Here is a 26,836-nt window from a genome sequence, read left to right as displayed (position 1 = left end):
CAGGTCGACAAAAGACTTATGAGTTGACTTGGCTTGGTATGTGTGTATGTATGTGTGTGTGTGTGTCTGTGCATGCAAGTATGTGTGTGTGTGTGTTCCCTTGTCTTAGCCTTCTGCTCTTTAAACAAATGTTGCCATCACAAAAACATTATGATTTGTTTCTAATCTTCTGTGAAAACATGTCCAGACTCAAGGAAAATGTTCACTTGCTCAAGAAGAAGTGAACATTGGTCGAATCTGCCTCAACTTGTCTTGTCTGAAATATGCAAATATGCAGAAGTAGACATTAAAATGTTCATGATGATGATGATGATGATGATAGTGATGTCAATGTTGGTGATTGTGGTGATGATGATGTTGTTTGTTTATTTATTCAGCAAACAGTACCGACTGCAACAACAATAAATATTAACCATTTTCAGTTTCAGTTCCGCTCACACCAAGAATCCTGTTCACACTCTCATCGGCATCGTTCTATGAAGCTTTCACTGACCAAATCGACAATCTAACCTTGCCACTCTTCACTTATTCCCTTTTACGCCTTTCGTCATGATGATGATGATGATGATGATGAATAAATGACTAACTGAATATATATAAATAAGAGAAGAGTAAATTGTGCATGTGTGTGTGTGTGCGTGTGTGCATGTATATGTGTGGGAGCGGTATAATAAATTCTACTATATTCTTTGAGTTTTGTAAAAAAAGGAACATACTTTTATCTAGAGGACTTAAGATCCAGTTTATATGTGTATGTGTATGTATGTATATTTTCATATATAAATATATATATATACATATATATATATATATATATATATATATATATATATATATATATTATAACTGTCTATCTATCCATACATATCTAATACATAATATACAAGTATACAAGTATAAAAATATATATATATATAAATATATATATATATATATATCATCGTTATATAAGCAAGGTTGTTCATCTCCAGTCTTTCATAAAAAATATGTCTGGCCATGAAAGAATATTACCTTGCTTCAAAACGAAACTTGGTGACAGGAAAGGCATTAACAAATTCCATCTGACCCATGCAAGCATAGAAAAGTGATCGTTAAATAATAATGATGATGATGGTACACACACACACACACACACACACATGCACATTAATGTCAAGTATTGCTAGGAGTTCCACTTCAATTCAATGTTTACAGCTTAAAATAACCTCATTAAACGATGATGATGATTCTATTATGACTAATTTGACGACTAAATTTACTAGCACTCAGTGACACTTGTACTTTCATGCACACACACACACACACACACACTCATATCCCTGTACAGCTCTACCTCATGTCCACACTCATAATTATCCGTATCAGTTCCTCCATGCACACCCCCTCCATGTATACTTAGGAATAAATGTTATTAGTTTTATTATAATCATCATCAATTTTAACATCCTTTTTCCCATGCTGGCATGGGTTGGATGGAATTCATTTCATGCGTATGTTTCTACAGCTGGGTGCCCTTCCTGTTGCCAACCCTCACCTGTTTCCAAACAAAGTAATATTTTCCCCATGGCCAGACATGTTCTCACAGAAGATTGGAAAAAAATGACACTGCTTCATTTGCTACTACCATGTATTGTTAACACACACACACAAAGCAGGCTTCTTTCAGTTTCTATCAACCACATCCACGTACAAGGCTTTGATCATCCTGGGGCAATTGTACAAGTCACTTGCTCAAGGTGCCAATGCAGTGAACCAACCTGGAACCATATGTTCAGAAAGCAAACTTCTTTACCCCCCCCCCCCCAGCTACACATCATATCTTGATGAACAACTGACACAACTTAAAACAACAACATTCCAATCAAATAATGGTTAATGTCTCATGTGATATTTCATTTTGTAAATTGATATCAGGTTATTAATTAAATTTCTATATTTTTTACTTCATTAAAAAACATCACCAAACAATGAAATTTTTATGATGTTTTGAAATAAATATGTTTTTGTAACAAATGATTTTGTCTTTTCTTTCAAAAATAATCTCTTTTAATTATTGGTTTCTAATTTTGACACAAGGCCAGCAATTTTAGGAATTAGGGGGTCAGTCAATTACATTAACCCCAGTACTTGACTGGTATCTATTTTATTGCCCCCAAAAGAATGAAAGGCAAAATTTATCTCTGGAATTTCAATTAAACTCAGAAAAGAAAGAACCAGGAAAAAATGCCACTAAGCATTTTGTCCAAGATGTTCTACAATCAACCTTTGAAATAATTCTTTCTAACTTTGGCACAAGGCCATCATTTTTTGAGGGGAAGGAAAGTCAGTCAGATCGACCCCAGCCCTTGATTGATACTTATTTTATTCACCCTGAAAGAATGGAAAACCCACTTCGGTGGAATTTAGACTGAGAACATAAAGAGCTGGAAAAAATGCTGTCTGCAATAATGGTTTTGTCAGCTTGTCACTTTTATTGTCACTTTGGCACAAGGCCAGCATTCTTTTGAGGGGACAAAGAAGTTAACTACTGCATATACATATGTGTGTGTGTGTCAATGTGTTTATCTCCACCCCATCACCAACATAACTTAGCAGTTCAGCAAAGGACACCAATGTAATAAATACCAAGCTTAAAAGAAATAAGTTCTCAGGTCAATGTGTCCAGCCAAACCTTTCAAGATGATGCCCCAGCATGGCCAAAACCAGTAAAAGGTAAAAGATATACAAAAGACAACAGGACATTTTTCTGTTGACCATTTGTTAATTTTTATATAATTCTGCAAATATATATATTTACACAAAGGGCTTTGTATGAATATTTTATGATGCTTTTATACATTGATATTCCAATGTGTGTGTGGAGTCTATCATCCATGCTATATTTTTTTTTGGCTTAAATCAGAGTCTATATGCAAGCAAGTGTCAAGTATTATCAGCTGTCTGATGATTTCAGAATAAATAACTCTAAGTATTGACTTCTTGCTTGGACTCAGTTTTACATTTATACATACAAATAGGTATTTCAAAGAATTCATTTATATATATATATATATGTGTGTGTGTGTGTATGGTGGATGTATGTATCTGTCAGCTGTCAGAAGATATTCCATTTTCTCTTGAGTTTTCTACAATTTTTACGAAGGTTCTTGGTGTGTCTCACTGTCTCTTTTTGTTGTTGACATCTTGAACACCAAGTGTGGAATTGACAGCAACACGTTATAAAGAAGAGGCAGGTGCAAACGACTATAACGAATACGAGGATCACCGTCGAAGCCTCGAACTGGAATTGGTACATGTAACCTGAAAATAGATAAATTTCGAAATTGCACAAAGACTTATATTCATTTAATGCACTCAGTGACATATTGTTTCATATTGTTTGAATTAACCATGCATTATCTCTTAGCTTCAAGATTTCTATGATGTGATTGTTTATGTTTTAGAATGACATCGTCGGGTGGGTGCGATAGGCACAGCGTTTTGTGCGTTTCCACTGTATAACACTAAATGGAAAAGAAGAACAACGTACAGAGAGAAGACAGGACTTTTTTGCCACCTTACTCACTGCCAAACACAGTCTGGCCTTATTCTTTCATTTGCAACCTGGATACCTCAAACCTGAAGAGATACACAGATCAGAAGTTTATAAAGTCTTTATTAGGGGCAAAGGCGGAGATTTACGTCCATCAGAGAAACTCATCACAAGACATGCACCACTACCGACCTAGTAACAAGAAAGAAGTGACTGAAATAATCTAGCCATGTTATAATTACCACATCTACTATAGGGGATAATCGATCACAGTACTTGACTGGTACTTAATTTATGAAAGGCAAAGTCGACGTCGGCGGAATTTGAACTCAGAACGTAGCGACGGACGAAATACCGCAAAGTATTTCATCCGGCCTGCTAACGATTCTCATTTCTTTATTGCCCACAAGGGGCTAAACATAGAGGGAACAAACAAGGACAGACGAACGGATTGAGTCGATTACATCGACCCCAGTGCGTAACTGGTACTTAATTTATCGACCCCGAAAGGATGAAAGGCAAAGTCGACCTCGGCGGAATTTGAACTCAGAACGTAACGGCAGACGAAATACCGCTAAGCATTTCGCCCGGCGTGCTAACGATTCTGCCAGCTCGCAGCCTTAGGCCATGTCAGGCACGTAGCCAGCCGATTGCAACTGGGGGGAAGTGGGTGGCTATCTTGATAGCCGGGGTGTGGGGTGGGGTACTGAATAGAAGGAAGAATAAAGAAACAGGTGTGAGAGCACCGTGCTTCGATTGAATGATGCACAAGTGCACGAAAGAACTTTCATAATGCTGCCTCACCCCCGAATAGGTCTTACGAAAGTCTAAAGCACAAAGAGAAACGAACGAAGTCGAGTAGCCAGGACTGAAGCTGTCTACTGGCCTAATTGTATGCAGAAATTCGCTAAGAACAAGGGCTAGAAAAACAAACCTTTTGGAACGAACTTGATGTAAAATTGCCTCGATACACGTTTTTGCAAACCAACAATGTTGGAGTGATTTCCTATTACAGAAGCAACGGTACTGAAATGACCCCCACCACCTCTGCCCCATAAGACGTGGCAATTTCAATCGTTTGCAGAGATTTGATATCTTTGGCCTTTTAATAAAATTATGAAGAATATTAACGGTGTCGGACAACGTAGCTAACTCCGGAATCCACTTTATTGTGTTAACTACGACAAGATGCAACTGATGATTAAGACAATGAACATAAGGTAATATATTTCTCAAGTCTATCCTGAATCTTTCTTTGAACGCCATCTATTTTGCCAGACATCACAGAAGAACTATCGTAGCAGTGTCTAAAATGTCTCAAAACATTTGATAAAATTTGTCCACAAAAGAATTTTTTTTTTTTTTTTTTAATATTCTTTTCACCTGTCTGAGGCGCTTTGTAATAATATACTTGCATTCTCTGAAGAATAAATAACACAAATTCTCGAACTGGAGGGACTTGATATTCTAACGGGAGAGGGCGCTACGTGGCTTCGTGCCTCGGCCATGTTATTATAATAATCCATTCTGCTGTAGGTACAAGGCCTGACATTTTGGGGGAGAGGTATAGTCGATTACATTGACCCCAGTCCTCAACCGGTATTTATTTTATCGACCCCGAAAGGATGAATTTGAACTCAAAACGTAGCGACGGACGAAATGCCGCCAAGCATTTAACCCTGTGTGCTCATCATTGCGTAAGGCCAGCTCATAACTACGAAGCAGTGGAGTTTTGCCAAAACTTAAAGCCCAGACCACGTTGGTACACTACATACATACAAACCAAAATAGCCCGTTGTTGATGTTGAAATTCCAATGAAGGAGCCTTGGATCTAGGTAAGAAACCGATTCTTTCTCTATTAGCAAGAAATCTTGAAATAAAACTGAACAATGACACACATATATATATATATATACGTCCGTACATACATGCACATGTATGCATATAAATATATCTACACGTGTGTGTTCTTTGAATGAAAACAATCAGAATTTTCAGATCGTAGTTATTGATATTCAATACCCCCATTTAGAGCAGCGAGTCCTAGAGTCGATTTCGACTCAAAACTTCATTACCTTTATAAACAACTCATTACAGCAGTTTAGAGCACACAAATTCTTTACATTATAAAGCACAGAGTGAACAAATTCTTTCTATGCCTGAAATTTTGTGTGGCTGGGAAGAAGGTTTGTCGACAACATTGATGACCACCGGTGTTTTTAACTGGTGCTTATTTCGTCGACACCAAACGGATGAAAGGCAGAATTTGAACTTGATTTGGCGCAGTAACGATTCTGCAGAGTTGCCGCCTTTAGAACACATAAAAATATAAATATAAATACAAACGGAATATGTTGAGATAATAAACTAATGAAGCGAGAGTGTTATGAAGATATACGATCGTCTGAACGGAAAAGTTGTAATCGCGTGACAAAATACAACAGCTGATTCACGTTTGAATCTGTCGGAATATATTAAGAACGAATATGTAAGGCATCGTTTCGAAGCATCAGTTGAGTTCTACTGAAAATATCAGCCTTCACTTACCGTTTTCTAATGAAATGGTATAATTTAACATCATGCAAAATCTCTGTTTTAGGCTCTTGGTTAAAGAGGAACAAGTTTCTTTCTTAACAGATGTCTTCACTTACGATATAAACCAATGAGAGACAGGAAGGAACTGTTGTTAAGAAAAAATGCCATTGAATTTCTAGATTTCTCTGTTGGAAGGTCGAAGTACAAGTTTATTTTAAAATTCGTTTCTTAGTCAATCAACGAACCGTGTCTTCCCCTCTTTGTATACGTTACAAAGTCGAGCAGTTTATGCTCAAATCCTTTCGATAATACTTTGGCACCAAGAAATTAGACATTGCCCTCATCTGGGGGAGAGAAGTAAATAAATAAATAAAAGGCTAAATCTCTCCTCCCACGTAAAACAACAACAAAGTGTTGTTGTTTAGCCGAAAGTTGACCTTGATTGAACAGATGAGAAGCTATTCCGGCCTTGACTAATCTAGCTACATACAAATATACGTATGTGTTTGTGTTTTTACATTCCTCTGATGGAAATCGGCAAAAGATTATTAATTTAGTCTGGAAAATAACCAAGTCGTGATTTCAGCCAAAATTTCGTCGTATATTTTCGCCCCACTTACATCAACTTTCATTCATTTCTTTTTAAGTTGCATAATCGAAAAACGCTGCGGAGCAGTGATTGATCCGTTACAAAACTATAAGCAACGAATCTAAGTGAATTATAAAATAAAACAATTTATTATCAAATCTTTTAATTCCATTTTGACAATATGGGAGAATATTCAAGGGAAGTTACTCTTGTCATTCATAATGCTTTATTCCCAGGAGTTATTGCCTCTTCCATAAAATTCGCATCAAGTCTTACTGAAATTTATTATTAGTGACCACCACCGCTGAGCAACCTTCGCCAGTTGCTGATATTTTTCTGCGTTTTTAAGACTATATGTCTATAAAAGATGTGAATAGCGCAGTGAAGACGAATACTGCAGCTTAGTAAGGCTTTCAACTTATACACAATTTATTTATTCAGATCGCTAATTTAGAATTCGTATTGATTTTAAAACCTTGTGTTTATTGTACGTTGTTTAGTAAATTACAGGGACAATTCGAAAGGTTAATCGATATCCGAATTTTAGGAAAAAAGGAATGCGAACTGCTATACGTTAATACTAGATGTACAGACGTTATTTTGCTCTTGGTCTCCACACGCTTGAATTGAGTAACATTCAGGATTTTGGCAGCTGAGGGCCATAACAGCAACCAACTGGAATCGGTTTACAGCCTAGATTGGAGCAACAAGAAAAGACATAATATATAAACGTGCATTCGAATGCAGCAGGTAACAGCTAGCCTTTGGCCACTATTTGGATCCTGTTGTGTCCATTACTCTGATTGGTTGGTATTGGTGCAATTTGTCTCATATTTGCCACAGGTAGCCAATCGGAGCCTATAATTACAATCACGTGACTTTGCCTGTACTCAACCCAGTTTTTGAGACTACAGTTCCTTATAAAAACTCACCTTCTTCTCCTTGAGGTCTTTCAGTTCCAGACCTTTTTAGGTCAAGCCACTGACCACACAAGACACAACCAATTCCAGTGAGAGCACCACAGCAGCCACGTTCAGACTTGTTCATTTCATCCAACACCATTTTCCCTCCGGCACTTTATTGGATTAACTGTGTGATGTACTAAAGACCTATTCTTGTCACCTCACATCGCACCTTGCCCACTTACACTCCTCTTCATCAAGACATCTCTTGCTATCCCACTAACATACTTTTACCACTTCCAATACGACACCCCTCTCAGTTGAGGTGGGGGGTGCCTTGTCTTGTGAATACTTTGTCACCTCACTAACACTAGAGCTACAAAAAAAAAAAAGGAAAACTACCCCGGACACTCTGTTAATCGTTTAACGTCCGCCTTCCATGCTAGCATGGGTTGGACGATTTGACTGAGGACTGGTGAAACTGGATGGCAACACCAGGCTCCAATCTAATTTGGCAGAGTTTCTACAGCTGGATGCCCTTCCTAACGCCAACCACTCAGAGAGTGTAGTGGGTGCTTTTACGTGTCACCCGCACGAAAACGGCCACGCTCGAAATGGTGTCTTTTATGTGCCACCCGCACAAGAGCCAGCCCAGGGGCACTGGCAACAATCTCGCTCGAAAACCCTACAAGGCCAGTCAGGCGGTATAAGTGGTTGGTATTAGGAAGAGCACCCAGCCGTAGAAACCATACCAAAGCAGACACTGGATCTTGGAGCAGTCATCTGATACATTGGTTCCTCTTGAACCATCCAACCTATGCCAGCATGGAAAAAAGAACGTTAAGCTATGACAACAACAAGGATGATGGTGATGACACATTTCAAACAAGAATTAAGAAATTATCTCCCACTTTATTTTAGAAAGTAAGTACATTGATAATCAATTTTATTTGAGTTATACGATATATAATTCATAAAAAATCTTTTTCAATAATATTTTCATCAGTGTCGCTGTTAAAAATGGCCATTTTCGGAAATGATTATTCATTTTATTTCAAGATATCTTCAATTTTGTTCAATCTTTTCAGTATTTGCTGTCCATAAAATGAAATTCTCTAGAATTAAATAAAAATCCTGTGATATAAGCGCAACCATGGGTGTATATTTAAAAAGTTTATTTCTTGTCCTCTTACATACTGGTTCAATCTCAATGCGTGGTACCTTGGACAAGGGGCCTTTTACTATAGTCTTGGAATGAAATGTTTGTATGTATGTGTGTGTGTGTGCATGTGTCTATGTATGTGTGTATGTATGTATTTTGTGTGCATGTATATGTATGTGTGTGTATTTATGCATGTGTGTACATGCATGAAAGAGTCCATAGTCCATAAGTATGCTATCCTTACCTCATTATAATTGAAGTATGCTGTACAATATTTCAGCATCGGCTCATATTCGTAACTTATCAGATCTTTACAAGCTTCATCTGCAAATACAACGATGCATAGAGTCACATTGGAAGAGATGGCACCACTTTTTATTTCATTGTAGAACCCCTTATTTTTATTGTAGCATTGTTGGTCCACCAGTTTGTGTTGTGCTGCGGTGGTTTGTTTGTCTCAATGACTGTGAGTTATGTCAGCAGTGACTTAGTAAAAGTCTGTCAGTCATCTTCTTTTATTCTTTACTCGTTTCACTCATTATGTGAAGGTGTGTGGCTAAGTGGTTATGGTATTCGACTCATGATCATTAGGCCAGGAGTTTGGTTTCTGGCAACGTGTTGTGTCCTTGGGCAAGACACTTTACTTCACATTGCTCCAGTCCACTCATCTGGCAAAAATAAGTTCAACCTGTATTTCAAAGGACCGGCTTTGTCACACTGTGTCATGCGGAATCTCCCTGAGAACTACGTTAAGGGAACACGTCTGTGAAGCACTCAGCCACTTGCATGTTAATTTCACGAGCAGGCTGTTCCGTTGATTGGATCAACTGGAACCCTCATTGTCGTAACTGAGTGCCACTTTCAGTCATTGGTCTGCATCCACATTGGGGCAACATCTTGGAAGGTTTTGTTGAACAAATTGACTGTAGTTCCTTTAATGATGCTTCCATTTTAAAACGAACTTCATCCTGTCTGTCTCACCTGCCAACAAATATAGCTGAGTTTAAAAACTGAACCTTACCGTATTCGGAGAAAGCGTACAACAAGCTGAAGATGGCTGCAATAACAGATGAAGGCGAATTTTTATGTATGTCGTAAATATTCATGAGAACTTGTAGTCCGTAAATGGGTTTACCTTGATCTTCTAATTTCTCACTAAGAAACATATAGGTGCAATCTTCTGCAAACATAAGCATATACATGTCATCCGTAATCAAATGCTTACACACATTGGTGCTTAAACAGGAGACTGGGAAATGTTTTGGTTTTATTGATAAACATTTATATATAGAAATGCTTCATTCAAATGTAAATTTTGTATAATTTGATTCCCTGTCTGGAGAATTTCTAACAGGGGGTATCTTACATATTTTCTACTCTGTGTACAATTGTGTAACTCCTATCAGCAAATGAAACATATGTAATGCCAATAAGTTTTTCCAATCTCCTGTTTTGATAATATTACTCGTCAGAAAATATTTTCCAGTATTTTCAATGCTTATGCTTACCCCACACAAACATAACATCTACATACGGATTTGGAATACAGAAATAAGCAAATGAGCATCAAGAGGATACAGCTTGGATATTAATCCTATCTACATAATGTGTTGTATGTATGTTTGTGTATATATATATTGTATTGTATTAAAGAAGTCAACCCAATAGTAATATTTTGAAATAATTTAATATAAACGTTTCAGGTCTGCATAATATATAAGAGGAAATGTACCTATTACGTAAGACCTTCCTCAGTAAAAGCATTTCAAAATATGAACTAATTGATGGAAAATTATGTCAAAATATATATTTGGTGGGATCAGTAAATTGGTTACTAAGTAACATTCGGCTGCCTGGCCATGACAAGCTACGTTCCTGTAAAAAAAACCTGCAAAACTTTAAATTGCTTGAGGCCAAATCAAACTATTTTTAATAATGATACGGAATTAAAAAGAAAAAGACAGATGGTGTTTGACTGCTACTTACTGCTCATGTTACAAAGAGCTGCTAAAGTTGTGCAGCATTCAATAACCACATCAATCGACTCAGTATTCGAGTATAGCACACCAACCATTGCTGATACCGCTCTTGTCTCAGTTAATTCCAATATTCCATCATCTGCAGGAAATAAAAACAAAAACAAAAACATACACACACGTGATGTTTCACCTCTCTACCGTTTATACATCTTATGTGGATTCTACGCCACTGAATAGGTTGGCATTTCCTCTTCACTCAAGTGCTGACCTCTGACCCACAATCATGATGCCTCATCTTTTTACCTTTCCTGGCCCCTGTTCCTCGGAACTGGCTGCTCTCCCCTCTTGATCACAGTCATGATGCATCATCTCCACCTATTCTACAGCTACAATCCAGGTTTCATTTCATAGGAATTGGCTTGTTTCTTGTGCCTTCCCTTCATCTGCTCAACTCTGGCTCAATGCCGTACTGCATTATTTCTCTACCATTTCTACATCTACAATGGGAGTTTTTCCTTTTCAAAACTGGCTGTTTTCATTCTTCACAATTTAAGTATCAAACTTTTGCTCATGGCTGTGATGAATCATCTTTCTATGATAATTGATGAAGAAATGGTAGAGCGATGAAGTATCACAGCTGTTGGTCAGAGGTCGTTACTTGAATGGAGGGGGAATGAAACTGGACAGCTTCGAGGAGCAGTGTACGCGATAGTAAATGTTTACAATGACCACTGGTCATATATATATATATGTATACAATGACCACTGGTCCAAAGCTGAGATAACTTACCTCTCTACCTTTTCTCCACGACCAGTCCTTCTCCTCTGAACTCACCAGTTTCGTTTCGCATTCACTAAGGTACCAACTTCTCACCCACAACCGCGACATCGCATCTCTCTACCTTTTCTGAATGTAATAATCAAGGTCCCTGCTTTTAGCACTTCAATGATTCCATTCCCCTTCCGCTACATCCCAATCTCTTGCTCATGGCCATGAGGTGTCATCTCCCTACCGTTTCTAAATCAACCATTGTGGCTTCTGCTCCCTGGAATGACTTATTCTTACCGTAAATACTGATACTGTTGAGGACGTCTCGGAGGATGATGCAACAGTTTTTAACGATGGCATCATTAGAGCAATAGGTGTTCATTATGTTCACAAATAACGTGAGTAATTGGCATTGGTTGAACTGGAAGATTGCAGATTCTGAAGAGAAGAGAGAGAGAGAGGAAGAAATTAATGATGAGAACAACACCATCACTGCTATTTTCTCCTACAAGACTACATCATTACTACCATCCTCATCATCATCGTAACCATTATGTGGAAAACTGAGGTGGCTAGGTTGTTTGTGTTAAACTAGACTATTGCAGGTTACAGAAAGAAAGAAAGAGGAGAGGAGAGAGACAGAGAGTGAGACAGTGAGAGAGAGACAGAGTGAGAGAGAGTGAGAAAGATTAATGAGCATAATGTCTCACAGCTATAAGCACACTTACAACACCACCACCTTACATCTTTCAACACCACACCACGACAGCCACTGTTGCCACCATCAGCACCCACACACTGCCATGACAACCACCACCACCATTAATTCTGTACACTCACCATAAGTTGCCAGTGGTATAAACACAGCCAAAAGTTCTGCTACAGCTCCTTGGTAATTAAAGTGAAACTGAAGATTTTCATAAAGAATTTTAATGATGCCATATTCGAGGGCAGCTTTAGCATTTGAGGCTACAACACAAAGAATGCAGAAATTGGTGAAGGTTTCTTGGTCATTATTGATACAAAACACAAAGTCTTTGGCACACAACATCGTTTTAGTCTCTTAAGACAAGCAATTGCTTCTTCCACTGTACTCACTTCTCGTGGTACCCATTTGTGTCCACATAGACTGGGACACTGAGAGTTAATGAAAAGCTCGTTGCCAGAAAGATAGTCTAAAGCAGGTGACAAGATACACTTCCTGGAATCTTCAGCTGCTAGGCTTGCTGAAATGTGCATCTCACATATTATGTATTTAATAAATATCCCGTTACAGTCAAGACTAAGTGAAACATTCACAAACAGCCCCTCACAAAGAAGCAGATTGATTGACAAGTGATTATCGAGAGGAGATGCAAACACTGACACACAGACAGACACATGCAACTACATACATACACTCAGTAAATACACAACCTGCACAAAATGGCACATTGGCTTATGAGCTAAGTCCCTTTACAACAAAAAATAAAGACAAGCATATGACAAATATTGAATGGAAAAAAAAAAAATGATAAAATAGTTGTGGCCACTAAGTAGTGAGGATAATATATCAAAATGTGAAAGAGGTGCCCCAGCATGGCCATGGTGTAGAGATTGGTTTAAGTAGGTAAAAAGAGAAAAAAGAAAAGAGATGATTAAGGTGAGGAAAAAAGGGGGTTACTCACGGTTGACAATGAGGTTACTTAGTGTCATTGCTGCAGAGGAAACTGTTGTGTCATCGGTTAGGTCTTTAGGCAACCTGTTTAATAATGTTGTCATTCCTCCTTTGGTGTTGAAATAATTGTTGGCACTTTCTGAAGGATGTTAGAACAAATAGCAGCCGTGTGTGTGTGTGTGCATATATATATATATATATATATATATATATATGTATAAACACACACATAGATATATGCATGTACATATATATATATACATGCATATATACATACATAAACAGATGTAAATGTATATGCATATATAAATACATACAAACACAAGAATACTGAAGTGGTGTATAGACAAATATATATATATATATATATATATATATATATATATATATATATCCCTGGTAATTTAAAATTCAATTAATAACACTTCATTAAGCTCCAGTATACTTTTACATGGAATGCAGTAAATTCTTGTGAAACAAACTTGCATATAAATATATACTGAATCAGATAAATATATACTGAATCAGATAAAACAAGCATTGAGAGGAGTTTATTTAGAATAAAAGACAGAAAAGAATAAACTTCACATTTATTTCCATTTAGCTTACTTTCCATAAAACTACAGACAACAACTGTGATCTGAACAAGAGTTCTAATATAATTGCATACACCTTATAGAAGCTCTGAAACTTTCTAATTGTTGGTAGTTGTGTACAGCATTATTTCACCCTTCTTTCAAATCATCAGCATGGCTTAACTTGTGTCAAATGAATTAAGCTAAATTCAACATTTTATGAAGTTAGACATTGGAAGAAAACCAGAACTTTCAGATGGGGACCGTTGGACTCTTACACAAATTGTCAGAAAGAATCACAAAAGTACAGCTCCCAAAATTACTGCAGAGCTTAATGGCCACCTTGAGAACCTAGTTTCCTCAAAAACTGTTCGCCGGGAGCTGCACAAAGTCAGTTTTCATGGGAAGGCTGCAATCAGAAAACTACTACTTTCAAAAACAAATGTCGCAAAGCATTTAGAGTGGAGTAAAAACCTACAGAATTGGTTCCTAGAGCAGTGGAAGAATGTTATTTCTCGGATGAGTCATCCTTTACCTTATTTCCGACCACTGGCTAAGTATATGTGTGGAGACAGCCAAAAGAAGCATTTGACCCAGAAGACTGCCTTCTTCCAACTGTTAAATGTGGAGGAGGATCTGTGATGATCTGGGAAAGTGGGGGGGGGGGATATCTTGGAAATCCGCCAGCCCAATGGTTTCCCCTCTCACATTCATCCAGCTTTATTCACACTTCCCTCTCTACCTTTACCTTCCTTTTCAAATGGAACTTGGAAAAATTGATGAAGGCTTATCCAGAGATAAACCTTCATCATTCTGTCCACCATCATCCCAGCCTTGTTCACCACACAACCATTTTCACCCTAGCCACTCGAGGAAGGAATACTAATAACCCTGAATTATTAAAGGCAGGCAGTGGAGCATCTTTACCCCCAATTCGGTTCATGACTGGATTTGTCCTCTATATGCAACCGAAGAGGTTTCACCAATAATAATATTCTTCAAGTGCCATGGATGTTGAGATTCTTACCTGAGGTCAAAATAATCATGAGGAAGCTGTAAATGACAGTTAGGAAAACGGTTTCTTTGAGCTGGCACTGAAACAGAAGAGAGGAATGAGGATATAATTCCTCGCTTCATCTTGGAGAAATAGTTTTGGTAGCGGATAACAGGTAATTATAGGAGTAGCATATCTTTATAGGACTTCCTTATCAGGATTACTGAATCATTTTAAGGAGTTAGCAGCCTGAGTGATGCCCCAGCATGGCCACAGTTGAAAGATTGAAACAAATAAAAAAAAATAGAAGATAAACAAATGACTGGATTGATTTTAATGAAAATCCTTGCAATGACCAGATTTAGAAAATGGTTGGAATTCAAAGACGGAGAGAATACTTACTTCCATGATTGTTAAAATAGCATCGATTGTTGATTCAGAGAAGATATTTTGCAAATGGTCGTTTGCTGAAATGTCAGAAGAGAGAATGAGAGAGAAAAGGCGGAAGAAGAAGGAAATGTAGAAGAGAAGAGTGTCGTCTTTTTTTTTTTTTGTGTGAATTCTCCCCCTGTATATATATATATTACATACGTATAAGAGGGATGACCACTAAGTGGACATCCAATATGCTAGAAGTAGACCCCAATGGTCTGACCACTAAGAAAAGATTTATATATATGTGTGTGTATATACCTTCTGGAGTAGACACAAATTATATTATGCAATAGAAATTCATACAGGGTCAAAGGCTCACCGATTGCCCAAGGTACATCTAAATAACAAAGTGGGCAGAGATGGTCACAACAATAGGACATTTTGTTAGGATTGTAAAGGTAGAGGTCACCCCTGGAACATTTTTGATCAAAGGTTTGCTACATATTTCCTACACCATAGCTGTAGTGGCGTCTCCTCCTTCAAGCTAACGGGTCCCATTTTCCCTTTATGCAGCTTGCCCTTACTCGGATTCATTTGTCTCCCCTCCCTCACTTTACCCCCACACAGTGTCATGTACCCTCACCTCCACATTCCCTAATAATTATTCTTGAACCTAGTCCTTCCTCCCCAGAATGATATCCCACTTGAAAATTCTCTCCTCACCCATGATGTTTCTGTTGCCAACAGTTTCAAAGGGTGCATTTAACCATATTGATCGTATTGGTCCTATAAAGGTCACAGAGAGAGGGAGAGTCCCCACATTATTGTTGAAACACATAGACATGGCAAACAACAAACAACACCAAAAACAATAAAAACAACATCAGTAAAAAGAACAACAACATATAAAATAACAATAATTGCCATGATACATATGGAAGTTAGTTTCTCTATCAGGTGAAGGCCTTCAGTGAGAAGTTGGGCATTGTCCAGGTTTTGACACAAAAGTTCCCATATAAAGGATTGAGAATCTACTGGGACTTCGATATCAGGTGTTGTAACTAAGAGTTTGTTTAATTTGATGAGGCATTCAATAACACACTTGCTGTGCTCCGAGTACTTTGACACGTAATTTAACAAATCAGAGAAGCTGTCCTCATTTTCAATTGGTTCTGAAAAAAAAAAAAAAATGGAACATTTAACATTTTTGAAAACTATCATGTATAAAACATTTTGTATGCGTGTGTAACTGTAAAAATCTGTAAAACTTTCCAGAGATTTATCATTTAAGTATCTATGAGCATGTTTAGATATGTAACTATATGCATGACAATACATACATAAAACAAAACATACAAATCTACATATATACATACATACAAAAAAGACCCTGTTGATGCTGTTGAAATTCCAAATAAGGATCCTTGGATCTAGGTTAGAAACCGGAGCTTTCTCTATTGGCAAGAAGTTTTCAAATAAAACTGAATAATGACATACATACATACATACGCACATACATACATACATACATACATACATACATACATATACATGTGTGTATGTGTATATTTCAAAGAATTACAACTATTTTGCAAAAAGATGCTTCATTTATAACCTACCAAAATCTTCCCTCATGTCTGGTAAGACAGGTTCCTCTGTGCAGGACATCTTTGAGAGGTATTCCTTCAGTTCTCTGAGTATGAAACAGGTCAGAAGTAGAAAGATCATAAAAACAAAAATGAATCCACAAAAAAAAAAAAACATACAAAAGGTTTTATGAAATTTAGTGAGTGTACCACACAGAAAGCCATGAAGGCCACATGTTCCCTAACCATCACTTCCTCTACCATCACCACCTTCACCATCATCATCATCATTTAACGTCCATTGTTCATTCGGGCATGAGTTGGACGGTTTGACCAAAGCTGGCAAAGCTGGGGAGAAAGCTGGGGAGTTGCACCAGAGTCCAGTCTCATTTGGTTTCTACAGCTGGATGCTCTTCCTGACACCAACCACTTTATAGAATGTACTGGGTGCTATTACATGGCACCACACGGGCACTTTTACATGGCACTGTCACAAGTGCTTCACACCACCAGAGGAACCGATCTTAACACCTCGGCAGTGGAGGACAGACCCCCTTGAGCACAGCCAGGTGTCAGGTATCCTGGTCCTCTGCCATCTCACCTGAAAGGCTCAGCATCCTGAGGCCGTTCTTCAGCCCTTCATCCCAACATAACAAGGCTGACTGGATACTACACAAATACATCATCATCATCTACAACAACAAAAACGACGATAAAAAACCAATCCCTCTTTCTACTCACATAAGAGTTGGTCTCTCTTCAGTGTATTGACTCAGCATTCTTTTAGCCAATGAAAGCAAATTTCCTGAATACATCTGAAAGATTTAATTCACAATATTCAGATAATATTTAGGATATTTAAAAACAGTCATAGACATAGTGTGGTAAGGGGTTTGCTTCCCAACCACGAGGCCATAGGTTCAGTGTCTTCTGCTATTGCTCCAAGCTTGCCAAAGCTTTGTGAGTAGATTTGGTCAATGGAAACTGAAAGAAGCCTGTTGTATATAATGGAAGATTCTGATTGAATCTTCCATGTGTTAACATGTACCTCCTTGCAACAATGGAAACTTTAATCAAAATATCCTTGGCCTGAAGAGTAGCCTGTATATTATGAACATAGCTAGTGGGACCTGTGGAAATTCCCCAGAACGGAAAAGATTAAGAGAAGCTATTTAAGAAAGAAAGGACGATTTTTTAAATTTCAATTTCACCAAGTTCCAGCCACAATAATATATTATATGATTTTTTAAAAATTCCCATCTGTTAAACACTTTCTATTTCTTTCTTTCTCTCTTCTGCTTCAACAAACTTTTTAATCATGTGATTCCCCATGTCTTGAACATTTCTCTCTTTCTCTTTACCTCTTCCTCCCCACCCTACAACATGTCATTAACACTTCTCTCTCTCACTCTCCCTTCAACCAACCACGTGATGACCTTAGTGTATTATTATACTCCTCTTTTCTTTCTTCTCAACACACATTTCTCCCCCTCTTTCTCTCTCTCACTTTTACTTCACCTCTTACTCACCCCACCTCCTCCTCTCTCACTAAAGTATCATGGGCGAATGAACAAACAGATTATTTTATAGATTCTCAGGCAAAATCGGTGAAGCAGTGTGTGACAAGGCTGTACGTGCTTCAAATTACAGATACAATCCACCCGACAAGTTTCACTACAGTTTCCATTTACCTGATTTTATTTATAAAGTATGGTTCGATGCAAGGCTTAAAAAAATGACATTTGCCCAAAAAATCTATGCAGTGGGATTTCGCCCCCACCCCAAGGTATTGTGGCTACAGATCGAACTCCTTAACCATTTGGCAATACTGTGCCTACCACAACAACATATCAGAGAACACAAAGAAGAGGTGTGACCTTTGCCTACCTGTTCTAATTTGTCCCAGAAATAGTTGAGGAGACACTCGTCAATCTTGGTTTTCAACACAAAAGCTTTCATGTCCTTTAAGGTGTCCATGAAGCTGGTGAGTAAGAAGGACATGAGAATTGAACCAAGACACCAGATATCCACTTTGAGCCAACACACACCTGCTTTGTCCTTCTGTTCGAACCTTAGTTCAGGGGCCAGCCAAACCAAATCTCCTGCAACAGATGACATTTATTCGTATGTATGTATGTATGTATGTATGTATGTATGTATGTATGTATGTGTGAATGTGTAGACCAACTAAACATTCAAAGATTCATTTTCACTATTCAAAGTCATTTGTAGTTTTCCAGGATTTCATTCTCACAGATAAGAAGTTTCACAGAGTTGCTGCTTATTTTATAAATTTCCAAACATTACCCCATGGGTATTGATATGTATACATGATTGCACAGACATTCTAGTGCATGTGTAATTAATTTTAAATACTCACTGTTTTGTACCACTTATATTTTATCATCATCATCATTATTATTTCTATTATTATTATTATTATTATTATTATTATTATATTTACCATCCTTCAATGTGGAAAATCTTTTCCTGTTGATCAAAAAACTGGATATACCAAAGTCCACAAGAAGCAATTTGTTTTCAGCGCCATACTTGAAAATATTTGATAATTGAATGCTTCTATAACGAGGAAAACATAAATGTATGAATCTCTATACAACAAAATATAATCCATTCCCCCTTCACTTTATCTATACACGCTAAGTCAAAGAAAGGCTTTCATAAAAATTATGTTCATGTCCATTCAGATGGATTCCAGTCACTTGCTAAATATTGAAAGATTTTGTTGATGGAACAGCGTAATTTTGCAGTCAAGCATTTTGTCTTCTCAATAACTCATTTGGACAATTTTCTTCTGTTCTTTACTGACTTTAATTCAACAGGACTGCGCACACACACACACACACACACACACACGGATGACTTTCCCCTCCAAATATGTCTACACAAAAACATTGTCAACACCTAATTTCCTCCCCTTTCTGGTTAATGAAATTGTTATAACGTATATTGATTAGTTAATACATGTCCTTTGGCCAACATTCAGGAATGCTTGTCCCTATCTGGCCAATGTGATCTGACTGACATGCAAAGCCGGTCAGAATCCTCACTGCTGGCACCTAAAACAGCTGACATGACAGTGGTCCCTATTAGCAAGACACAAGTGGCAGCTGTTTGATAAAAAAAAGGGCAATCCAGAAATACCTGTGGGCAATATTTTCATTATGAAACGGTTCCAACAGTTCAACTATTTCACTGAGGTAATTGATTATGGTCTGGAATATAAAGTAAAGAAGAGAGGGTGATGAGGGTCAGGTGTTGTTGTTATTGTTGATTGTGATCTGAAATTCAAAAAGACTAGGAAGGTAGGATGGTGGAAAATGGTGGAGATGGCGTTGGGCTGGGAAAGGTCAGATTGAGCAGCAGCAGCAGTAGTAGTAGTTGGTGATGGTGGCTGTCGTCGTTATGGTGATAAATAATAATGCAGAATTCTATAATTTATCTTTGTCAAAAACAGGGTATAAGGATCAAATTAAGTATTACAACCTTCTTGATCCTAGTCTAACCCCTAATAATCATGCTGACAGTAGTTATACTAATACTACTACTAATGATAACCATAGTTATAACGTATCTTCCATTCAAGCAATAATTCCATCCGTCAAAAGACTTGAAAAGCTAATCCGAGGAAACTGAAGAAGAAACTGTCTAAGGGAGGTAACTCTACTTACTTACTGTAAAAAAAAAAAAAAAAAAAATAAATAAATCCAGATTTTTTAAATGAGAAATTTTCCTATAAATTGCAAAGCTCTAATAAAACTATTTGGCTTGTTATTCCACACGTTAAACAAATTAAAATTAATCTTCCTTATCTGTTTTGTAAAGCTATCGAAAGGAACTTTCCCCAAAATTCGAGGTACCATTCAATTCGCAATCCATATCGTATTAGAATTGTTTTTTTGCAACCCTAATAATCTCCTGCGGATTATCTCCTCACATAACAATTATATTCTTAACGGTAAAAGTGATTCGCTTAATAACTATAATAACAATAATATCAACAAGAAGAGCACTCAGAGAGCGTCAGCCTCTGCCAACGCAACACCAACGTCCTTTCAACGATTAACCGGAGATGATTCTTGAAATGAGAATATCTGAAATAAAATTCTTCAATGAATATCAGGAGACCTTTTGGTTTTCTCTTCTATTCAATTCTGGCCTTCTTTTAGTAATCCTATAATATCATCATCGTTTAACTTCCATTTTCAATGCTGGAATGGGTTGGGCGGTTTGACTGAGGTCTGGAAAGCCAGTGGTTGTACCAGGCTCCAATATGATCTGGCAAGGTTTCTACAGCTGGATGCCCTTCCTAACGCCAACCACTCTGAGAGTGTAGTGGGTGCTTTTTACATGCCCCCAGCACGGGAGCCAGTTAGGGGAGAGGTATATATATATATATATATATATATGTATGTATGTATATGTATGTATGTATATATTTTTCTAGTGGAGGTGCGTGGCTTAGTGGTTAGGGTGTCAGCATCATGATTGTAAGATTGTGGTTTCGATTCCTGGACCGGGCAACGTGTTGTGTTCTTGAGCAAAACTTCATTTCACGTTGCTCCAGTTCCACTCAGCTGGCAAAAATGAGTAACGCTGCGATGGATTGGCGTCCCGTCCAGCTGGGGAACACATACGCCATTGAAACCGGGCCCATGAGCCTGGCTAGGCTTTAAAAAAGGGCGCATTTATTTATTTATTTATATATTTTTATACACATGGATATACATGTGCACATACATGCACCCATACACACAAAAGAATATTATTCTCAGAAATGAAAGCAAAGACTTTACCTGTTCTTCCATGGGTTTCTTTATCATATGAAAACTATCCGCTACAAAAGCCAGCGAGGTCTCAAAATAGTTCCGGATGATACAGATGAAGATGGATGCTTCCTGGACAGCTTCCTGGGAGCAAATCTGTGAAGTAAACCATAGCTTGTTGTTGTTGTTCTTTAACTCCAGGCCAAATTCTAGTTTGCCCACACTTATCATTGAAGACACTCTTACCATGACCATCCAGTCATTTCTCTCCACCGCAGAGAGAACATATCTAAGACTATATTATTAAATGTATCATTTCGATTTTTCCGATTCTTTTTGCAAAGAATGTAATTTGAGGGAAACTTGGCATCAAATTCAAACAGGATGAGCAAGCAACTGTGTCAACACTTTTGTCATTGGCTGAAAGTAGCAGCAGCAGCAGCAATAATCATAGTAGTAGTAGTACGACAAAGAAGAAAAAAAAAGAGAAAAAAAAGGAAAAACAAAATGGTTAATTCACCAGATTGTGGTTCTTAGACACAAAATGGATAAAGAATTGAATTAATTAGGATTCTGTAATGGCACAAGCTCCGCCACCCTCAAAGTTATTAAGAATAGATTTCATCTGCTGCACATTTAAGCCAACGGTCACTTGGATTTTGTGGGCCTTTAACAGAGTCCCCTATTTTGCAAGCATTTGGTTCCGGTCTTGGTTGAGGATTTCCCCTTCCACCTGTCTTGAATGACCTGAAAAAAATGGACCTTACTCCCTTGACTATAAGAATTACATAAAGGACGTGCATTGACTCTCTTCAACATTTGATACCAGTTCTCAAGCCTCGGTTTGAGCCACGATTTTATGATCTATAACCCCCCCACACACACACACACACACAAACCTGTTGGCAACATTCACACATACTGGGTTTACAATGCATGCACACATACACACATTAATAAAAACACTGACTGTGCAGACATGAACTCTCATGCACACACAAACACACGTATGCATGCATGCATGCACACACGCACTTGTGACGTTCACCCAGTCATTCTTATACCTATACACTAGGTTTAAAACAAGGTGTTTCTGCCCACCTGATTTTATGAAAACCCCCTACATACTGTAACCTGTCTTTCATTTGAGCAGGGGGAGGGATGGCTGGTGATGTGATCCACTAGTCTCCCTCCCACCAAAATCTTTAGGATTTGTGCCTGTAGTAGAAAGGATTACTATTGGTGTTGGAGTAATAGCAAAATCTGCAGTAGTAGTAGTAGTAGTAACATTAGTAGTAGTAGTGGTAGTGGTAGTAGCAGAAAGAATAAAAGTTGTAGTAGTAGTAGTAACGACGTTAGTATTAGTAACAGTAGTAGTAATAGCAGCAGCAGCAGCAGCAGGTTGAGAGTAGAAGCAAACTTACGGATTTATCCCACATAATGAAAAAGGATTTGGTAGCGACTTTCTCTTCCATGGTCTCTTGGTGTAGTTTCTGTTGAAGTAGCTGCATGGGAAAGTAACACCAGTGACACAACGGGATGGTGGAGGTGGTGGTGGTGGTGGTGGTGGTGGTGGCATGCAAAAAGCACCCGACACACTCTTCTAAGTGGTTGGTGTTAGGAAGGGCATCCAACCATAGAAACCATTCCAGAGCAGACATGTCAAACCCTCCAGCCCATGCCAGCATGGAAAACTCATGCTAAATGAATGATGATGATGATATATATCACAAGACTCTTATTCAGAGTTTCGTGTTCCTGTTTGTCAGAGAGTTTTCATCACAATTGTCCAACAAGAAAGAGTGTGAAACTCTGAGTAACAATCTTGTGATAATTTTGCAGCTTTAATAAAAAGTATATCGCTCTACCTTTGGTATTCAAGTACTGTATTTGCCACCTTGTTTTGCACTTACGTGATGAGAGTGTCTTCAATTAATCTGTCTAATTTTATCTCATGTTTTGTATTATAACATTTATGACATTTCCTAGCTACAAATGCAGGATCAAACGGACAAGAAATGTCTGATGTAACTGTCTGAGTCATGAAGTTTAAAACGTTCAGGTTTTCAGAAGATCAGGCTGAGAAGTTGATTCGTTTAAGATGTTATCGGGAAGCATTAAGGTCTCATGTTAAGCATAAAGGAATAATATGGAAATACGACAATACCTCTCTTGTGCTGGTATCATGATAAACACACCTGGTCTATTTTGTGACATGTTTGTGAAGACTCTTTGGTCGTGTTGAGATGAACCCCTTCTTGTGTTGGTGGCATGAAAAAACATCCAGCACCCTCTGTAGAGTGTTTGTCATTAGGAATGGCAGCTAGCCATTGCAAGCAGGCCATAAGGAAATGTGAGCGCGATGAGGTTCTTTCCAATATGTTTGAGTGAAAAGACCCATCAAACCCATGTCAGAATCGAAAACAGGTGAAAAATGATGATGATGAAGAGGTTGATCATATATAAAAAGAAAGTAAAATTCAAAAGCAGTCACAGGTATTGTGTTTGTGTGTGTATAAATACACACACACACACCTACATTTCCATATCAGTTGAGAGTGCATAGTCTAGTGATTGGGGTGTTGCACTCACAACCGGGTGGCGTATTGTGTTCTTGAGCAAAACACTTTGTCTTATGTTGCTCTGTAATCACTTTGACACCTGATGTGTGGTACACCTGTTCAGACAACATCGATTTGATGGTGAGAGCAAGCTAATAATGTACAGCACAAACATTTGTTCCAAACAAACAAACAAATCTTTCTGGGACTACGAGAGGCTGTCATCATCCATTCATACACGTATCGTCAGTTTCTTTCTTTATATCTGTCGTTAGTGACCGTGTCTGTTAGTCACCCCTCCAGACACATTCAGAAGTTTTTTTAAGGTATTGGTTGTTAGTAACTGGGTGTATATATCTCCCTCTGTATTAGTCACTCCAGTAAACAGTAATATATATAATACCTCGTGGTACGCCCTGTTTGCATGGCTCTCATCTTTACATTCAATCTGAAAATAAATAAACATATAAACAAGCATCAATTATTTCAATGTTTTTTATTGGCATTTCATGTCATTCAAATTCCTCGCTTAAACCATTCTTGTCTCCATATTTTTAATAAAACATGCCTTTCAGTTGATCTTGAAGATAATCAAGCATTTGGATGGCTTCAGTAAACCAACAAACTTTCCGTTCATTCAATTGGTGTTTGCAACATAACAAAAAGTTTCTTGTATTTCTCTTCTATTTTCTTTTTACTTGTTTCATTCATTGGACTGCGGCCAAGCTGGAGCACTGCCAGCTTGGCAAATGAACTGTTCTTATATGAAATTATAAAAGCAAATTTTGGTTGGCATTGAAACATTTTAAAATAGGGGCTTTTTTTTTATATCAAAGACCCAGACAAGGGCAACCCCAGTGGGGTTGGCATCAACAAATTGTTAAAGAGCTTCAAGTAAAACAGATAAACCCCTTGTACCTTTTTCAAAATCAGTTTCTTGTTTGTGAAGTCTCCTTTCTTGGTCACCAAAAACGTGGTAGAGAAACGACAAGATGAAAGTTCTTCAATAATCTGTGGAGCAGAAGAAACAGAAAAAAGGAAAAAGATTGATATGATATAATAAGCATTGTGGATTCACTGAAGACTGGGTTTTGGGATTAGCTTGTATATTCACTCCTTCAATGTCATTCAGCTTGCTAGAAACCGCAGCTGCTAAAACTCTATACAAGTCCATTCTACTGTTTTAAAAGAGAAGTTGTGTGGGGTTTTTTCAGCCCTAGTTTATCTCCTGACTGAGTAGACTTATGAACGATCTTTTGAAGTTTGTACATATAATATGGTGGACACAATGAAACAAACTACACTGTTTGAAAATGAGAAGAAAGCACTAATTGTCATTGTGTGTGTGTGTGTGTGTGCTTTCCCACTTCGCTTGAGAATCAGTCTTGGTTTCTCTATGGTATCGTTACTTAGCGGCTCGCAAAAGCGACTCAGATAACCTAACTTATTTTGTTGGTCAATCTGTTCAACTAAAAACCCTTGAAAGTTGTGCCCCGGCATGGCCGCAGTACAATGACCAAAACAATGTTGTTGTTGGCACTCCGTCGCTGACGACGTCGAGGGTTCCAGTTGATCCGATCAACGGAACAGCCTGCTCGTGAAATTAACGTGCAAGTGGCTGAGCACTCCACAGACACGTGTACCCTAAACGTAGTTCTCGGGGGATATTCAGCATGACACAGAGTGTGACAAGGCTGACCCTTTGAATTACAGGCACAACAGAAACAGAAAACGGAAGTAAGAGTGAGAGAAAGTTGTGGTGGAAGAGTACAGCAGGGTTTGCCACCATCCCCTGCCGGAGCCTCGTGGGGCATAAAGGTGTTTTCACTCAATAAACACTCACAACGCCCGGTCTGGAAATCGAAACTGCGATCCTATGACCGCGAGTCCGCTGCCCTAACCACTGGGCCATTGCGCCTCCACGACGTGGGGGTGGGAGGAAAGGATAAGGGAGGAGGGGTGTGTCGTTTATAAGAACAGGAAATTGAATGGCAGGATTTATGGAGAGAAATAACTGAGCTATTGAGTGAAGTGCTGAACTAACACTAGGTGAGCTTCTGGGATTGAGTGAGGTACTACCATTGAGGTACTCACACTGCATTAGGTAGACAGACAGGTAGGTAGGTGGGTGAGTGGATAACAGAGGCGTGTACTCTCAGACATGCAAGACACGCGTTGTATGCTCTCTGATTTTGTATCGATATCATCGGAAAATTCCATAAAATAGTTACTTTTTTTTTTTCAAAGAAACTCCGTCCAGGTGTTGTTTAACATATTCTGCCTCCCCTTCCCCCTTCTCTCAGCAACTCGGTCGTCTGCTTTGAGAAGACGCGCGTGAGAGACACCCCTCCCCTCTTTCTTAGTGTAGAATTGTTACTCTCCTCGTTCCACTTTCTGACCTGAACCACAGCAATCCCATAATTCCTGAATCAGCCATCCGAAATGTCGGAATAACTTTGCGGTAAGTTTGAATCTTTTTTTTATCCAAAACATCCGTTTGCATTATTATATTTTTGGAGTGTTCTGACAAAAAAAATACTATCTATATTATATTTCTTATTTCAGAAGTAGCTAATTAATCTCAAATTAATTGAACTAACGTTATTTTTTCCGTTTTATTGAAATTGACTTAAAATTTACTCAGACAATTTACGTGTGTTCTTATATAAAAGTAGCCTTTTTCAAAACTTGATAATTTTTCAATCTTTTATGATATGTTTGGGGGAAAATATGGAGTCGATGCAGGAATCGGAATTCAGAGATCCAAAAATATATCTATTGAGCCCCAACGACATTATAGAATGCTTTATAACAAAATTATCAGTACAATAG

The 26,836-nt window shown here is 38.0% G+C and overlaps 3 protein-coding genes and 1 long non-coding RNA gene across 8 annotated transcripts in view; 2 read left to right on the top strand and 2 right to left on the bottom strand.

Annotated features, from left to right (window-relative positions):
* The window catches only part of LOC106870889 (dolichol kinase), a 13,551-nt gene extending 11,538 nt beyond the window's left edge, over positions 1-2,013 (top strand). For all 3 annotated transcript variants that reach the window (XM_052976334.1, XM_014917125.2, XM_014917126.2), the window contains exon 13: positions 423-2,013. In XM_052976334.1, the coding sequence (XP_052832294.1) occupies positions 423-553 (131 nt within the window). In that variant the 3' untranslated portion in view covers positions 554-2,013. The remainder of the gene's footprint in view (positions 1-422) is intronic.
* A 414-nt stretch (positions 2,014-2,427) lies between these two features.
* Positions 2,428-6,751, bottom strand: LOC106870892 (uncharacterized). 2 transcript variants are annotated; one of them, XR_001409599.2, is made up of 2 exons: positions 6,081-6,751; positions 2,428-3,300 (listed from the first exon to the last, which is right to left on the bottom strand). XR_001409599.2 is itself a non-coding variant. In XM_014917128.2 (2 exons), the coding sequence occupies exons 1-2, from the start codon at positions 4,796-4,798 to the stop codon at positions 3,135-3,137; spliced, it is 498 nt and encodes a 165-aa protein (XP_014772614.1). In that variant the 5' UTR covers positions 4,799-4,862; the 3' UTR covers positions 2,428-3,134. The 2 variants fall into 2 exon arrangements, 1 of the variants encoding a protein (XP_014772614.1); XM_014917128.2 differs by lacking the exon at positions 6,081-6,751 and adding an exon at positions 4,467-4,862.
* Positions 6,752-8,451: 1,700 nt separating this feature from the next.
* LOC106870894 (serine/threonine kinase-like domain-containing protein STKLD1) overlaps positions 8,452-26,836 on the bottom strand; it is a 19,885-nt gene continuing 1,500 nt past the window's right edge. The window contains exons 2-20 of one of the 2 annotated variants that reach the window (XM_014917129.1): positions 24,923-25,015; positions 24,408-24,452; positions 22,868-22,948; positions 21,474-21,599; positions 19,822-19,892; positions 19,121-19,236; positions 18,544-18,758; positions 17,398-17,471; positions 16,690-16,763; positions 16,003-16,242; positions 15,098-15,162; positions 14,729-14,795; positions 13,137-13,265; positions 12,310-12,438; positions 11,767-11,907; positions 10,708-10,839; positions 9,743-9,901; positions 8,966-9,045; positions 8,452-8,674 (exon numbers count right to left, since the gene is read on the bottom strand). In XM_014917129.1, the coding sequence (XP_014772615.1) occupies positions 8,609-8,674; positions 8,966-9,045; positions 9,743-9,901; positions 10,708-10,839; positions 11,767-11,907; positions 12,310-12,438; positions 13,137-13,265; positions 14,729-14,795; positions 15,098-15,162; positions 16,003-16,242; positions 16,690-16,763; positions 17,398-17,471; positions 18,544-18,758; positions 19,121-19,236; positions 19,822-19,892; positions 21,474-21,599; positions 22,868-22,948; positions 24,408-24,452; positions 24,923-25,015 (2,103 nt within the window). In that variant the 3' untranslated portion in view covers positions 8,452-8,608. The other variant, XM_052976447.1, reaches the window with a different exon arrangement.
* The window catches only part of LOC106870895 (uncharacterized), a 60,371-nt gene continuing 59,861 nt past the window's right edge, over positions 26,327-26,836 (top strand). Inside the window, exon 1 of the long non-coding RNA XR_001409601.2 lies at positions 26,327-26,465. This is a non-coding gene — a long non-coding RNA (uncharacterized LOC106870895). The remainder of the gene's footprint in view (positions 26,466-26,836) is intronic.

This window comes from Octopus bimaculoides, chromosome 24, assembly GCF_001194135.2.
Source record: "Octopus bimaculoides isolate UCB-OBI-ISO-001 chromosome 24, ASM119413v2, whole genome shotgun sequence".
Classification (NCBI taxonomy): Eukaryota; Metazoa; Mollusca; class Cephalopoda; order Octopoda; family Octopodidae; genus Octopus; species Octopus bimaculoides.
Note: the sequence above shows the minus strand (reverse complement) of the source record. Positions and strands in the feature narration are given on the sequence as shown.

Coding starts and splice junctions, on each gene's coding strand:
- LOC106870892 (XM_014917128.2), bottom strand. CDS start 4,798: ATGGCGTTCAAAGAAAGATTCAGGATAGACTTGAGAAATATATTACCT. Junction 3,301..4,466: donor CATCAAGTTCGTTCCAAAAG/GTTTGTTTTTCT, acceptor ATCTATTTTCAG/GTTACATGTACCAATTCCAG.